Source organism: Triticum urartu, chromosome 2A, assembly GCF_056163025.1.
Source record: "Triticum urartu cultivar PI428250 chromosome 2A, HENAU_Tu73, whole genome shotgun sequence".
NCBI classification, from domain to species: Eukaryota; Viridiplantae; Streptophyta; class Magnoliopsida; order Poales; family Poaceae; genus Triticum; species Triticum urartu.
The window spans coordinates 70,294,055-70,310,425 of record NC_141874.1 but is presented as its reverse complement, the minus strand read 5'-3'; the positions used below and the strand labels follow the sequence as shown (position 1 = coordinate 70,310,425).

General features: G+C 50.1%; 2 protein-coding genes and 1 pseudogene across 2 annotated transcripts; 1 reads left to right on the top strand and 2 right to left on the bottom strand.

Annotated features, from left to right (window-relative positions):
- The first annotated feature begins 184 nt into the window (after positions 1 to 184).
- Positions 185 to 10,844, top strand: IBR3 (acyl-CoA dehydrogenase-like protein). Its single transcript, XM_048698737.2, has 16 exons — positions 185 to 535; positions 1,074 to 1,214; positions 1,672 to 1,803; positions 3,552 to 3,740; positions 3,843 to 3,920; positions 6,959 to 7,078; positions 7,180 to 7,278; positions 7,347 to 7,464; positions 7,696 to 7,964; positions 8,097 to 8,291; positions 8,609 to 8,751; positions 9,168 to 9,252; positions 9,338 to 9,547; positions 9,626 to 9,778; positions 10,161 to 10,265; positions 10,345 to 10,844. Exons 1-16 carry the CDS (start codon positions 263 to 265, stop codon positions 10,534 to 10,536), a joined length of 2,502 nt encoding a protein of 833 aa, XP_048554694.1. The 5' UTR covers positions 185 to 262; the 3' UTR covers positions 10,537 to 10,844.
- Positions 5,741 to 6,952, bottom strand: LOC147983831 (uncharacterized; annotated as a pseudogene).
- LOC125535673 (pectinesterase) lies at positions 10,841 to 14,861 on the bottom strand. The gene is made up of 2 exons (XM_048698738.2): positions 13,620 to 14,861; positions 10,841 to 11,687 (listed from the first exon to the last, which is right to left on the bottom strand). Exons 1-2 carry the CDS (start codon positions 14,686 to 14,688, stop codon positions 10,993 to 10,995), a joined length of 1,764 nt encoding a protein of 587 aa, XP_048554695.1. The 5' UTR covers positions 14,689 to 14,861; the 3' UTR covers positions 10,841 to 10,992.
- Between the last annotated feature and the right edge of the window lie 1,510 nt (positions 14,862 to 16,371).

Genomic DNA, 16,371 nt, shown 5'->3' with positions numbered 1-16,371 from the left:
CCAAAGTCGCATCATCCGAGATAAGTACGCATATACGCCGATGTTTACGAGGCGCGCACGCAAGTACGCAACTCCGTGCGGGCCGGCAACGGCCACGATCAGCCATCAAGGCCCGCCGAAACAAGAAAGGAGGAAAAAAAACAGAGAGGGCGAAGCGAGCTGTTCCACAGTCGTCGTCCCCTGTCCCTCCCCCCCCCCCCCGTCCTCCGCCCGCTCCGCCCGCAATCGAATCCCGGGGGCTGGTGACTGGCGAGCGAGCGGGATGGCGACGATGACCTCGGAGCTGCTGCGGCCGGTGCACGCGGCGCAGGCGCTGGACGAGGCGGCGCTGCTGCGCTACGCGGCCGCGCACGTCCCGGGCTTCCCCGGGCCCGCGCCGTCGCTCGCCCTCACGCAGTTCGGCCACGGCCAGTCCAACCCCACCTACTGCATCCAGGCCTCCGCGCCCGGCGGGGAGGCCCGGCGCTACGTGCTGCGGAAGAAGCCCGCCGGCGCCATCCTCCAGTCCGCCCACGCCGTCGAGCGCGAGTTCCAGGTTCGCCCCCAGATCCTTCCGCTTCCCAGTTCGGTTCGCGGGGTTGCTGTTGCTCCTGTTCCCGTTCCCCGGCTTTGTTGGATTTAATCCGCTGCGAAAACTGGGTTCGATCTGGGATGGGATAGAGACGCTCTTATAGTCTTAGGCGTTGCTTATGCTCGGGCTTATGTGGTTGTGCTACAGTGGTAAGTACCGTCTACTTCGGAACTCGGAAGGGAGTCATTCTAATTCTACCTCTTCTCTGATTGATGAAATTGTACATGTAATGTTTGGTCTCAGTTAACCGAACAGTTCGTTTTGGGTGCTTATGAACATCCATTTGGGCCTTCTAGCTGTTGTGTGATTATTAGGAGATTTATCAGAGCAGTTGTCATATTTGTTTAGAGCAAAACGATTGTGATATTTTGGCTTTAAATAGCTGTCGTATGTCATACTGGGTTTACATGATATGTTGATGCGAAATGCATCTCATGTGATGTTGCTCCCTTCTCTGAACTGGTGTGAGTTTATTGTCTGATCTGTTCTGTTATGGACGCAGGTTCTCAAAGCTTTGGGTGCCTACACGGATGTTCCTGTCCCTAAGGTGTTTTGCCTTTGCACTGATGCCAGTGTGATCGGAACCCCATTCTACATAATGGAGTATCTGGAAGGAGCATTATATCTTAATAACAAGTTAACGGTACGCTTCTTACTAAGTGTTCTTATTGTTACCGATTCTTAAGATTTATTGACCAGTTCATCAACCTGTTAGGTTACATGTTAGTAGCTAACGCTTCCATGAGGAATCTGGACAGTATTTGCCTATCACCAGACATTTTCCTAGTTTACCATAGTAGTGGTTTTAGCACAAACACAGTGTTATTGTGCTCATATCCAATGTATTGGAATATACAGAGAGCAGTCTTAAAATCGCATCGACAACTAGAAACCTTAGCATTGCTTTGAACCCACAAGAGTTATATTAAACACAAACTGTAAAAGGCAATGACACTTTCCAAGCCCCTCGCTCCTGTACGCCACTTTGAGAGCTGGGATCAGATTTCCCATAATTCCAGTTTAAGGAAATGAATGTGTGAAATTGGCAATGATTATATTCATGGTAGTTTTCTGATCTCTTGTACCCATTTCTTACACAGGGAATAACCCCAGATAAACGGAGGAATATATACTTGGCTGCTGCGAAAACTTTGGCTGCTATACACAAAATTGATGCGACCGCAGTTGGACTGCAGAAGTATGGAAAAAGAGACAATTATTGCAAAAGACAAGTAAGTGTTATGGAGTATTTACCTCCCTCCCCTGACTGTTTTCTGAGGACAAAAGTAAATCAAATCCATTTCCATTATCATTGAGTTGAGTTGCATAAGAGAACTCTCCTCTCCTAGGGTGCAATGCTGGGAGTAAAAGCTTTTGTACTCTCACACTAAGTACAAGTCTCACGTGTAGCTTAATTTTGAAGGATGAACTATGCCTCTTGGGGAGATATAAACTAAAGTACTTTGGTGTTGCTTTTAGGTCAATCTACCTCTAATTGTACAGAAAACTAGGGGCATAATTATGTATTGTCCTTCAGGACCGGACAGTCTTTATTTACATTTCTATGATTACAACTAGACTCCAATACATATCATCATGAGACCACCGCTCAAACACTTATTACCCCTTCTGTTTTGAAATATGTCATTTTAACCTCTCTACTGTTTGTCGAAATACTTCTCTACACTTCTAATGTAACTTTAGCCATTTCGTCTCTAGTTTGTCCTTCATAAAAAGAGCTAATTACTGCACTTTCAAACGTTTATCAATGCTCTTATGCATTAGCTTGCATGGAACATTATTTATTGTCCCTGAGAGGAAAAACCGATGAACATGGAGATAATTACACAATTATCCTCACTGGGATCTATCCGCTTAATGAAACCGTAAGCCACTGATCACCGGATTTGACACGCTCAAACTTCAGCATGTTGCTGTCCAGCTTCTCATTGACAAATAACCTATCAAATTCAACCTGCTTGGTAGAGTCACGTTTTTTTTTTAGAAAAGGAGGATTACCCCCGGCCTCTGCATCAAAGCGATGCATGCAGCCATCTTGTTAACCAAAAGGTCCAACAAGTGTGTAGTACGATACAAAAACTCATCAAGAGATAAATAAAGGGAGAACTCGAAGCCACAACCGACAAAAAATAGAACTAGATGCCTATACACCTATCCTGTTGTTGGACCACCATCCAAACCGGTTGTAGGTATCCCATGCTACCGTCTCCCATCGGTTGCACCCATAAGCCATATGCTCCTTGGCTTCCGCACGGTTGAGTAACGACCACATACGGATCCAGCCAGTTGATCTGTCGATTACCTGCAAAAATTTGTGATGTTTTGTCTGTTAAAAATCGCGTCACTCCGGCAGTTCTATATGGCCCAAAGTAATGCACACACTCCGACTCGAATATGCACCGCTAACTTAGGCTGTACCCCGTTTAGCCAAGTCCCAAAAAGGTTGTTGATATATGATTGGTAGAGCCACGTAGTAGTTGGCTCTTTTGGCATTCACAGGGCTACTCTTCAAGCACCTCATCATCTAGTAGGAAGCTCTAGGAATCATGCATATATCAACTTAACACATTCTATGTGCATCTAATATCTGGTTTAGTAAGGATAAATGAATGAAACACCAACAAGCCTTTGATATGCCTCCAGAGGGTTTGTGATTAGTTACTATCAACAGCGAAGCAAAGCAATGATACTTGGAAACACTTCCGATTTGCTTATAGAGTTCTTAATCAGTTTGACTACCTTGTCTTTTTTTTTGCACTTTGGCAGTTAAGCAGATTAAGAATTCTACAAGCAAATGTGCTGTCCTTTTTTCACAAATGCTTTCTTATGTGGACTTGATTGATTAAATTAACAAATAAAAAATGGAATTCTTGTTGTCATGTTATGGATAATGATACATTGATACCAGTGAATGTGATATTCCATTTGTTTCTAAAGATGCTTACTGTTTACTGGGTAGGTAGACAGATGGGGGAAACAATATCTTCATTCAACTGGTGAAGGGAAGCCCGCGCGTTATCAGAAGATGCTTGATCTGATTGATTGGCTGAAAGAAAATATACCAGAAGAAGATTCATCAACAGGATTGGGAACTGGCCTTGTTCATGGTGATTATCGTGTTGATAACCTTGTTTTTCACCCAACTGAGGTATTTATGCAATCTCCTAACAACTTTACACTATTTAAATATTTTATATGATTATTGCTTCTGTTTGATTGATCTGAAAATATCGTTTCTGTTTCTTTACAGGATCGAGTGATAGGTGTACTTGATTGGGAATTATCTACTTTGGGGAATCAGATGTGTGATGTTGCTTACAGCTGTATGGTATGAAATATGAAACTCTGTTAGGGAAAATGTGAAATACTCCCTCCGTTCCTAAATACTTGTCTTTCTAGGCATTTCAACAAGTGACTACGTACGGAGCAAAATGAGTGAATCTACACTCTAAAATATGTCTACATACATCCGTATGTAGTAGTCATTTGAAATGTCTAGAAAGACAAATATTTAGGAATGGAGGGAGTACCTTCTTATACATAATATGGTTAGGAATTACGGGAAATACACTTTGGTTCCTGGTTGTATATGCACCCTATATGGGGATTTTTTTTTAATATTTTAATAAAAAGTCAAAATAGGTAAGAACTATTTTGACAAAACATTTGGCTTACTTTTGCACTGATATATAAATGTCGACGAAAAAAAAACAAAAGTTGACCTCACAGCAAAAAAGACAAAATTTATTTGCTATTATAGGTCACTATTCACACTATTTTGGCCAAAAATTTGTCTTTTTTGAAAAGAAGTCAAAAGGATATATTTTTTTGTGGATTTTATTTCTCACGAGTACAATAGAAGGTCAAGTTTATTTCAAAAATATTTTCAGGAATTTTTGACTTTTTGTTGAATTACTAATTTTTTTTCCCATATAGGGTGCATATGTCCCCATAGACCAAAAGTTCCCCTCCTAGGAATTACTCACCTATTTATGACATGTTTTCTTGTGCTATTTGCATGTTCTCTAAAAACAGTTCTATCTGAAGTTGTCTTGAAAGAAGTTGTTATGGCGCTGCTAGAAGGAGGGCGCGAGAGGGCCGGCCGGGGGACTTTTGCCCACGGCCGGGCAAGATGGAAGGGATTTCCTTCTCAATTCTTGCTTGATTAGATTGATACATCTCCTCTCTTTATATAGAGAGGTTTACTTGACTCCCAAGCAAGGCTTACTTGACTCCTAAGCAAGCGACCCTTATCTCTAATTAACCCTAAGACTAAAGGGCTATACCGCCAGCCCAGGCCCATTAGCCGCATTATGTACTCTAACACTACACCCCACCTGGACATGCAGCTTGTCCTCGAGCTGCAGCCTAACCAACTTATAACCATGACTCGACGCAACACAAACCTAACACCTAACACCTAAAAACAAGCCTTTTACATCTCGGCTTGTTTTATTACTCTCAACCTGAAATGGACTGGGACGCTTTATTTGGGACCCCTGAACATAAAGTGGACACCATCCGCACGTCGGACGTGCACGTGTACAGCCACCTGGATCCCATGGACACCATCTGGACAAAAGGAGTGCATGTGTATGGCCACCTGAAAGTGGTCGCAAGAGTGACCAGCAGAGGCGCCCTCGCGGCGGCCGGCGGCGGAATGCAGTGGTGCTACATGGTGCGCTCCTGTCGGTGACACCATGCCTTCTCCCCGCCGGACTGCTGTTGGTCTGCACCGCACAGAGAAGAGTGGAGGGCTGTCGATGGAGAATGGCGAGGAGGGGTGCGCCCCCCCAACCGCCGATGTCGCAGACTTTGAGGTCGCTGTCCGTGGGGAAAACAACATGCCCAAGATCCTCGACGCAGTGGACGAGATCGAGGTCCTTTGCGCAGCGAAGCGCAACTGGGAGGAGCTGCAGCTGCAGACCACGCATCTCCCGCACACGCAGACGCGCTAGGAGGCCGCGCGCAGCAGCCTGCAGCCTCACCGCCGCCGACACGTGGCAGGTAGTGAGCCAAGCCGGAAGCGGTAACGGCGACGGCGGGAACTTGATCTGCTGGATGGGGACGCCCTGGAGAAGCGGTGATGGCGACGGCGGGAACTTGATCTGGTGGATCGGGACTCCCGCCGGCGCGGTCGATGCGGGGCCGAAGCTAATCGGCGGTGGCTGCTGCAGTGTCGCACCGGGCAGCGGCAGCGGCTGCTGTGGCGGAGCGCCAGGCGCGGCGGAGGCCGCCAGGAGCGGTGGCTGCCACTGCAGCCAGGGCGGGGCGGTGGTGGCGGTGGGTAGCAGCTGCTGCAGCGGCCACGGCAACCACGGCGGTGGGCGCAGGAGGCGCGGCGAGAGCCGGCGCCGGCCACGGCGACCACTGCGGGGTGGTGGTGGGCGGCGGCTGCAGCTGCAGCCGAGGCCGCTGCGTGCGGCGAGTACCACGACAGGGCTGGCGGCCCGGTGGCGGCGGCGGCCCGTAGGGGCTGGCCAGGTACAGCCGGATCCCCTGGACGGCGGTGACGAGGTCGTTGAGGACCCTGGTGACCTCCTCCGGGGTGTAGGCGGCTGCCGACGGCGCGGCGGAGGGCGCCGGCATCTGCGCGGTGGCGGCGCCGGAGGTGGAGAGCAGCGGCGCGGTGGTGGCGGTCGGCAGCGGAAGCGACAGGGTTGGCGGCGGGGAAGACATGATCGAACCGAAGCTAGCTGATACCAAACTGTTATGGCGCTGCTAGAAGGAGGGCGCGAGAGGGCCGGCCGGGGGACTTTTGCCCACGGCCGGGCAAGATGGAAGGGATTTCCTTCTTAATTCTTGCTTGATTAGATTGATACATCTCCTCTCTTTATATAGAGAAGTTTACTTGACTCCCAAGCAAGGCTTACTTGACTCCTAAGCAAGCGACCCTTATCTCTAATTAACCCTAAGACTAAAGGGCTATACCGCCAGCCTAGGCCCATTAGCCCCATTATGTACTCTAACAGAAGTACTGTAGGGAATTGCCCTACCATACCTTTGACTGAAGGCCTATAATAAATGCAGGATGAATATACTCTTGATATCTTGGGGTCACTTTGATATGAATATTTCGTTTTCAGCAAGCTTATTTTTCTTGAGTTCTCCACATGTTCTGTTTTAATTGAGTTGTGTGATAGTCACGACCATCAACATAGGTCAAAGGTCATAACTGAACTTTATGTGTTAAGTCTGAGAAGTTTTTTCTAGGTAATTCTGAAGAAAAGTTTGTGTCCTATTTGCTCAACATTATTGTACCGGTACCATGTGTTCACCAAAAATAGAAATTCTTGTACCTGTTTGCATAGCATTTAGGTCATGTGATTTTGTATGTTTTACTTTGTTTATTATTTATCTTTGCAGCCATATATTATTGATGCAACACTCAGTGAAAATAGTTCGTATGGAGGATTTGAACATTCTGGCATTCCAGATGGCATTCCTCAACTGGAAGAGTACCTAGCTGTGTACTGCTCTATGTCTGTAAGCATCGTGTTGCTTATTTTTTTCATGCTGGCTGGATAACACGCCAATCATATTCACTGGTTTTTATCAATCACTTTCTTCTTTTAAATTTCCCTCAGGCACGACCTTGGCCTGCAGCAAATTGGAAGTTCTACATTGCCTTTTCACTGTTTCGAGGGGCATCTATCTATGCAGGAGTATACCACAGATGGACTATGGTACTAGTCTTTAACTCATGAAATCCGTGTCTGTTTATATATTCTAATTTATTTTAGCTGCCACACAGGGTAATGCTTCAGGTGGTGAGCGTGCTAGATTTGCCGGTAAGGCTGCCAATGTTATGGTTGACTGTGCCTGGCATTACATTAATAGAGAAAATGTCCTGCGAGCACACCCTGCTACAGGTAATTATATTTCACAGCCTCGTCTTAACAATTTCCTGCCACCTGTTTGAGTGTGCTTTGTGGGCAAGATCTTTTCGTTTTCTTAAACCTTGTTCCTGTTTCCAAATAAACTGCTTCACATAGACATGGAAAATGTTGTTATGATCCTTTATTCGCCTTTTAGGAGCAATCATCATTCTTGTAAAGTCTAATGCACTCAAATGTTGTTAACTAAGCATTCACATTTCACAGGTATGCATGTCTTGAAGGCTCCCCGGCAAGGTTTTCATGTAGAGCAGGAAGATTCAACTTTGACAAATGGTCAAGGAAAATTTGTTCCTAGCGAAAAGGTTATGCAGCTACGGCAAAAAATAATAAAGTTCATGAAAGATCATATATATCCCAAGGAGGATGAGTTATACAAACATGCACAATCAACCTCACGGTGGACAATCCATCCTGAAGAAGAAAATTTGAAAGCATTAGCAAAAGAGGAGGGATTGTGGAACTTATTTATTCCGGTAGTCACTATTTTCTTTTCATGCCTTCATATTTACCTGATCCAGAAAATTAAGAACTTTATTTCTTATAGTAATGGAGGGCACTTCTATATTATGCGAACTTCTGTGCTGATTAAAATTGTTAATCTGCAGCTTGACAGTGCAGCTAGAGCAAGAAAGCTACTACTTGAGGACCAATCTCATGTTTCTGCTGGAAGTTCAAATGATCTTTTGCTAGGTGCTGGTCTCACAAATCTTGAGTATGGATATTTATGTGAGATTATGGGCCGGTCAGTTTGGGCTCCACAAATATTTAACTGTGGTGCACCCGATACGGGTAATATGGAGGTAGGGCTTCTCATCATGTTCATTTATAGGTATAGGCATGATTCTCAAAGACTGTCACTGTATCAGTGTATCTTACCCCACTAGCCAAGCATATTTTGAGAAATTACGTGTTTTGAAAATATCTATCTGTATAAAATCTGCAAATTATCGATGAATGACGCCATCTTTATGTTTCTCCATGGAAATGTGCCATCTTTAGCATGCCAATATTTTTTTTAGGTATCTTAAAATATATCTCAACTGTGAATGCTTTGTTATGATTGGTGCTAGTAATTTTGTATCTGACAATTTTTTATTATATGAAAATCTCATTGTAGGTCCTGTTGAGATATGGGACTAAGGAGCAACAGAAGCAGTGGCTTGTTCCTCTACTGGAAGGGAAAATTCGTTCGGGATTTGCAATGACAGAACCACAAGTTGCATCTTCAGATGCAACAAATATAGAATGTGCAATATCCAGGTAATAATACGAATAAAATATTTGTGGGCAACAAGTATGTTATAGTTGCTGCTTTAGGTTGTTGATATCTTGTCACATGTGCTCTACTGCCTCTCCGCCTCTCTTTAGTTGCAAAGCTATTATACCTTGTTATGGGCTATCATATAGTTATGTTTAGCCGGTCCTAGTTCCTACAGATGCCAGCATTTCTTTTGTCTATTTTTCTCATCTGAAAACTATTTTCAGTTTAACAGCAAACAATAATTATAGTATGCTGGCGGAGACCTCCAAATTCTTGTGTATTAACAGGAAATCAATTATATCCTCATGGCATACATTTCCTGCTCTACTCTTTTGATAGTTTATAAAAATGTCATCGTTTTCTTTACTTTGAGCTTTCTGCATTGCTAATTACTTTAATATTTTTCCCTTGACAGGCAGGGAGATTTCTATGTGATAAATGGCAGGAAATGGTGGACCAGTGGGGCTATGGACCCGAGGTGCAAAATCCTGATATTAATGGTAACTATAACATCTATCCATGAGAGCAGTGCTGTGGGTGATGTATATGTTTCTTGTAATGTTAAACGGTGTTTATTTCATGCAGGGAAAAACAGATTTCTCTGCACCTAGACATAAACAGCAGTCGATGATCTTAGTGGATATAAACACTCCCGGAGTGCAGATAAAGAGACCATTGTTAGTCTTTGGGTTTGATGATGCACCGCATGGACATGCAGAGATTACTTTTGATAATGTGCGTGTTCCTGTCACAAATATCCTCCTCGGAGAAGGACGTGGTTTCGAGATTGCTCAAGTAAGCAGAACTGTTCTGATACTACTATCGATCATTTCCAACCTGTACTTTCGATGTCATATTTATGTTGCTCTGCAGGGAAGACTAGGTCCTGGAAGATTACATCATTGCATGCGACTAATAGGAGCAGCGGAACGTGGCATGAATATGATGGTTGAGAGGGCCTTAAGCAGGACCGCTTTTGGAAAGAAGATTGCACAGCATGGTTCCTTTCAGTCAGACCTGGCAAAGGTATAACCTCTTTGATTGCTTGCATGATCCAATTAACTGTTTACATGGTTTATTTACAAAACCTTGAATAGATTAAAAAATTGTTTCTTCAGACGTCGAGAACCACATTAGTTAGATAGAATTTTTTTTCCAGGGAGTTATAATGTTAATCTACCACCTTTACATATAGGTGGTCCAGAGATCATACAAATAACACCCCCACTCAGCTTCTCAGATTGAACTGTTCATCCATTTGTTTCTTTGAATTGAAGCATGTTAGTGATGATGTATATCTAGCTTAAGCTAGCATAATGCTTCACTTTTGTACTGTTCACTCATGTGTTTCTTTGCTCGCATCTTTTGTTTTGTGCATTCCATCCACTAACTTGAATGCGGACTCCAGTGTCGGATAGAACTGGAGCAAACTAGGCTTCTGGTGCTTGAAGCAGCCGATCAACTCGACCGGCATGGGAACAAGAAAGCCCGCGGGATCCTCGCAATGGCCAAGGTAAAGTTCCAGCACTTTAGCACCTTCATTTTCAACGAACCGTAGCAACAAAAATTCAGTGAATCTGGCCTCTGTGTAGGTGGCGGCCCCAAATATGGCCCTGAAAGTGCTTGACATGGCAATACAAGTCCACGGCGCTGCTGGGGTCTCATCCGACACGGTCCTATCCCATCTATGGGCAACCGCTAGGACACTGCGGCTCGCCGACGGCCCTGATGAAGTCCATCTCGGCACGATCGCAAAGCTGGAGCTGCAAAGGGCGAGGATGTAAGATCAGGACCATATATGTTGAATAAAAAGGGGGACGGCAAACTTCTGGAGAAGGTCAGTTAAGGACATCATCAGAGTCACGGGTAGATAGAATGGTGAAATAAGTGGCGTTAGATTCCTCCTCCATGTACACTCCCTGTTTGCCTTGTCGATTCCCTTGTCATTTGTCCACTAGAACCATGACACATCTTTAATTTTCGTCCTCTGTTGTAAAGAGTCCAACCCTACCAGCACAGTTACATGAGTACCAGTGACTATTACAGATCTGAACAATAGTTATACACTACCAATGGGCATTGCAGATCTGAACATTGGCTGGCACTTCAGTTTTTCTTCAGTGTATACAGTAGAGACGAACGGGAAGAAACGAGGAGAGCCTAGTATAACCCCTTTCCTGACTAAACCTGAGATGAACCGCCCCTTATTTTTGTCATTCAAAAACCCTCTCATCTCTATTCTATCCGAGGCCCAGCGTGTAGGGGAAGGAGGTGGAGTTGAGCCAGAGGTCGCCCTGGATGAACGCCTGCGCGGTGAAGTTGCCGGCGTCGGCGTCGCTGGTGATCACCCGGTAGCCCGGCCACGCCACCCTCGCCGACGTGTTGGCGCCCGGCCCCCGGTTCATGTACTCGGCGTAGTAGAGCGTGTCGAGCGCGAAGGTGCCGTTCCACTCGAGCCACCCGCGCGGGTGCACCAGGCTCTCCATCTTGGACTGCATGAACACGGTCCGGGAGTAGGTCTTCCACGGCCGGCCGAGGTAGGAGGAGAAGTTCGACAACACGGGGACGAGGTCGGCGGCGGCGGCGATCTTGCAGCCCTGCACGGCGATGCCGGTGTTCTGGTTGGGGTCCTCGCGGCCCTGCGCCGTGAAGACGTTCTTCTGGCCGGGGCCCGGGCGGCGCGCGTAGAGGCTGCAGTTCTGGAGCACGACGGCGGCGTCGCCGAAGACGAAGTCGACGGTGCCGTAGACGTCGCAGTCACGGTAGAACTGGCGGAGCGAGTGCGCGTAGAGCGTGTCCTGGTACCCCGCGAAGCTGCAGCGGTAGAAGGCAGAGAGGTCCGCGTTCACCCGCAGCGCCACCGCCTGGTGCTTGGCCGGCCCCGCCGCGTTCTCCACCGTCAGGTCCCGCGCCAGGAACCCCGTCCCAATCACCGCTGCGAAATTGAATTAACGGATGTCGGTCAGATACATCCATCGACCTACCAGAACTGAAAATTTATGAGCCATTACATTCAGGCGAGCAGTGGTAGATTCTGTCTATGGCTCTTGCTGCACGTGAAGGCGTCCGCGTACTTATTGCCGGTTGCCGCACTGGTGTGGTACAAGTCGTGTCGTGCAGCCGAGCCGGACGCGGGCGGCCAGCCCAGGCCCCAGGCCATGAAGGAGTGAAGGCGAGGAACAGAGGCACGTGAGGCCGTACCGGTCTTGCGGGTGGCGACGCGTCGTCTCGTCGCACCGACACCCACCGTGGACGACGACAGCGGCGTGTCAACCGCACCGCGCGCCACATTCGGCGACGGAGTTAATCAGGGCTCCGCTGTGGCCGGGATCGTCGCAGTGGAGGGCCCTCCCTGCTGCACCGCACCCGTCCCAAATCTATCCTGAGGCGCCCATGCAATGCATCTTGTGTCCTAAAATTGTCCTAGAATGCGTGTGCTAAAATTGTGCCGATGGGGCAAGCGGACAAGGCCGGAAAGTGGCGGCGTGGTGGACGAGGCCGCGTCCGGCCGGCCGGATAGGCCATGCACATCGGTCTAGCCCGACTCGAATGATCGTCACGACCGGCGTCGGGTTCCTCTTGTTGCTTGGCTTAAGGTGGCATCAGAGGACCTAACTGGATTGCTCCTCTTGCTTAACATGAGTATTGCCAACGATAAGGACTTGCTTTCTGGTGTGAAAGGCGTGCATGCATGTGCTAGGTGTTGCCCTCCACTGGACGAGTGCTCACTGTTTGGCAACCTACAGTACTCAGACGAATCTATGTGTCGGTGCGTGCAGAAGATCGAGGTTGGGCCATCGGCCATCCCTACTCCGATCCAGGGGGACCAGCTCGACCGATCGGAGCTACTAGTAGACACCAGTTCTTTCACGTCCACTGAGCACTGGGCAGAAAAGCGGAAAAGATGAGAAATGTAAAAGGAGATCGAAGCGAAGCGCCCAAAGAAGGTGCTCCATTGTGCTACAGTTGGGCCTCCCTCTGTACGTACTCCAGTACAGTAGTGGACTAGTGGCTGTTGAATGCGGTCAGATCGCAGGATCGGTTTCTGCTACCGTCAACCTCATCCTGCCGTCGCACTTGCAATTCTACAAAACCGGCAGAGCTAGCTCACGTAGCGTCAGTGTAGTAGGTTTGCCGTGCTCGTACATGGCTAGCTAGCTCACGGCGCCCTCACCCACCAAGCCTAACCATGATAACTAACGCCCGTGCTCCACTACTCCAAATGCCAATGATCAATGGCTCGAGTCCGCATTGCAGAAAATATCCGAACCGTGAGCTCTTCCACCGGCCGATCGAGTGTGTTAAGTGCATCCTCCAAAATTACTTGTCGAACAAATGGATAAAAAATGGATGTATCTGGAATACCTCCATTTCTCCGGAGGGAGGGAGCAGAGCTCGTGATGAACTGTTATAATACAATCCAAATGCGAATGGCACCCTAGCTAGCACTAGTATTTGTCCAACCCGCCACGACGTGGTCCAGTCCCCTGCACCTAGTACGCTACTGGTAGAGTCCTAGAAGAAGCAATGGAAGCAGGCCCTGTTCCCCGTTGTTACCTGACCGATGCCACTCGTGATCAATGTACCGCGGACGGACGCTCCGTCACGAGCGGCGTCCCGCGCAAACGACCAAGCCGCGCGTGCACTTGCATTCCCACGACGCGTCCGTCAGTACGGCGTCACTCGCTCGTCCGGCCGCCCATGCCCATGCCGGCGTCGGCGTCGGCATGCCGACATCGGCTCGTGGCGAGCAGAGCATGGCAACGGCCCGTGCGATCGACCGTGCAGCGCCACTGTTCGTGTTCATTATGGGGCTATGCAGACTGCGGTAAATTGGCTATGTCTGAGCGGGCGTGGACTCGCATACCTAGCGTGGCGGAGCGGAAGGTGGTGTAGTTGTCGACGACGTTGCGGCTGGCCTTGATGACGGTCCTCCACATGCCGTCGCCGACGAGCATCAGGTTGGTCTTCTCGGCCCCGACCTCCACGTTCTCGAAGTAGCCCCCGGCCTTGATGTGGATCACGTACCGCGTCGCGCTGTTGTTGGGCGCCGCCGCCACCGCCTCCCCCACCGTCGTGAAGTTGCCGCTCCCGTCCTTGGCCACCACCAGGTCCGGGGCGCCGGCGACGCCCTCGCCCTGCTGCTGCTGCAGCAGCCGCCTCCGGTCCGCCGCCGCCACCCACGCCGGGAACCCGCGCCGCACGCGCCCGTACCCCTCGAACGCCTCGCTTCGTGTGGTCCTCGCGCGGAGGGCGCGCCCGCGGCGGCGCTGCGGGAGGCGGCGGACCATGGCGAGCGAGTTGGACACGAGGTGGGCGACGTGGTAGATGCGGCCCTGGATGAAGGGCCGCACGCGCCCGTCCTCCGACGCCGACGGCCCCGCGAACCCCTCCAGGCAGGTGTACTGGTTCGTCATGGCGGCCGACAGCACCGTCTGCACGCCCGCGATGGAGTCCTCCGCGCTGCGGTTCCCGGCCGAGAGCTCGGCCGCCGCCGTGCCGAGCTGGCTCAGCGTGTGCCCGAACAGCTCCAGGCAGTCGGAGAGCGCGAGGCGGTCGCGCAGGCGCAGCCGGTGCGGGCGGGAGAGGTAGGACGTGCAGTTGGACGCGGCCGCGCGCACCGCCGACGCCGCGCGCCCCACCACCTCCGAGATCACCTCCCCGAGCGGCTTCCGCGCGAGCCCCTCGATGCCCGCCAGCGTCGACACGCACACGTCCCGGTGCAGCATGCCCGCGCAATGCCGGTCCACGGCCGCCGCGTGCTCGGCGTCGGCATCCGTATCCGCATTGGCGTCGAGGAGCGTGCGTGCGTGGTGACCACCGTCGTGGTGGTCGTCGGCGGCGAATGCGCTCTGGGCGAAGAGGAATGTGAGGAGCAGGAGGAGGAGGAGCCTGGCCGCGTCCCGTCGCTTGGTTCTGGGAGTCGGAGGTGGCATTCCGCGGTGGGAGTGGGATCACTGTGGTGTGTGGGAGTGAGCGGGGCCGAACGTGACAAACAGGGACCGTGGCGCGCGTCGGTGCGAGCGAGCGAGCGAGGGGGGTTGATTGGAGGAGCGTCACTTTTTATAGCAACGTCGACACTCTCTCGTGCAAACGTACGTGATAGGAAATGAAGAGCTTGTGATTGCAGGAGGGCACGACCAGCTGACATGATTTAATCAACTTGGTGCCTACGCAAACACAGCCCAAATTTGCCATGGGCACGTGTGACGGCCGATGGCAAGTGCGCCAGCATGAACTGCGTGCTTTTTTGAAGGCTGTCAATTATTTCGGTCGCTGGCATGGCGTCGGCGTGAACTCTGGCCAATGGCATGGCCGCTAGCATGATCTATGGCCACATGTCTTGTTTAAATTCATATTGTTTTCTGCCCGAACGAGAATTGTCTTGGCAGATTGGGCGCACGACCGATCCAAACGCATAAGAGGGCGGACGAGCCGACTCAAACGAAAAAAAAGAACAAAATGCGTGTCCGATCGGCGCGTTGGAGTTGCTCTTAATCTTCATTTAGACTGAGAGGAAGGAGCAGTCCTTGGCAAAATCGCTCTGGAGGAGCACTGATCTCCCTGCGTCTATGAATGGACGACAGCTTTCAAGCTGCAACCACCCATGCCATGACCACTGATAGATAGACAGAGCTGCGCTGCGAGGCTGCAAACGAACAGCAAAACGGGCGATAGAAGTGCACACGGCCTACCGGGACGGGACGACGACCCGCGCGTGTCGCGAGCGCAGCCACCAACGATGCGAGATTCTCGCGTCCCTTCTATCACCGGGCTGGTGGCTTGGCATTGCACGAAGAAGAGGCATGGAGTGAGGTTGCAGCCATGGAGGGAATGGGATGGTCCACCAAGCAAGCCACCGTAGGCTACCTGTGGCCACATTGCTAATCTGGCGCACGCGCAGGGCCAGCCGCGACGCACTGATCGGGCCGGAAAGCTTCGCGAGGCCGCCATCGTCCTGGCTCCGGTGCTCGACCACATGCCCGGTGCTCCGCCCAGCACAGTGGGGTGCCGCTTTTACCGACGCGGTTTGGCCACACGCCGCACACCGGCAGTGGCGAGCAGGCAGGCACATTCACCGACAAGTAGATCCGGCTGGCTCATGCTCTTGTCAGCCGACGCAGGGATGGCCATGCGCTCTCTGGTAGGAGTAGTAGCAAACAAGCAGCGGACCGGCGGGCCGAACAGTTGCTGTCGCTTGGAGCTGACTCTCTGTCCGGTCCGTTAACCTCGTCGGTCGTCATTCAGGAAAAAGATACGCAACGCACAACGCAGACTAGAGGATAAACGCGCGCTTCACCGCGTCGTGTTTCGCTCGTGGTTTTAGGGTTTAGGGACGTGGTCTGTGGACATGACACGGGAGAGAGCAATCCAACACTTATTGCAAAGTATCCATGCATGTAGTGGAATATTTGTGGGTTAGGAGGAGAAAGAGAAGAAGGAGGGCCATGCATGTGCAGATGGGAGAAGAGAGAGAAGAGATGAACCATGTGATTAGTCAATTGCATGTCCAGACTCCAGCAAAGCTTGCCTACTTTTGCCTCCAAAATACCGAAATTTGGACGTCCGGACAACTTCACAGACTGATACAGGTCTCATTGGGTTGCAAAAGTGAACAC

Excerpts from the sequence above, each read along its gene's own strand:
- LOC125535673 (XM_048698738.2), bottom strand. The coding sequence starts at position 14,688 with ATGCCACCTCCGACTCCCAGAACCAAGCGACGGGACGCGGCCAGGCTC. Across the intron at positions 11,688-13,619 it reads CTTCCGCTCCGCCACGCTAG|CGGTGATTGGGACGGGGTTC; the intron begins GTATGCGAGTCC and ends TCAATTTCGCAG.
- IBR3 (XM_048698737.2), top strand. The coding sequence starts at position 263 with ATGGCGACGATGACCTCGGAGCTGCTGCGGCCGGTGCACGCGGCGCAG. Across the intron at positions 9,548-9,625 it reads GTGGTTTCGAGATTGCTCAA|GGAAGACTAGGTCCTGGAAG; the intron begins GTAAGCAGAACT and ends GTTGCTCTGCAG. Across the intron at positions 10,266-10,344 it reads GGATCCTCGCAATGGCCAAG|GTGGCGGCCCCAAATATGGC; the intron begins GTAAAGTTCCAG and ends GCCTCTGTGTAG.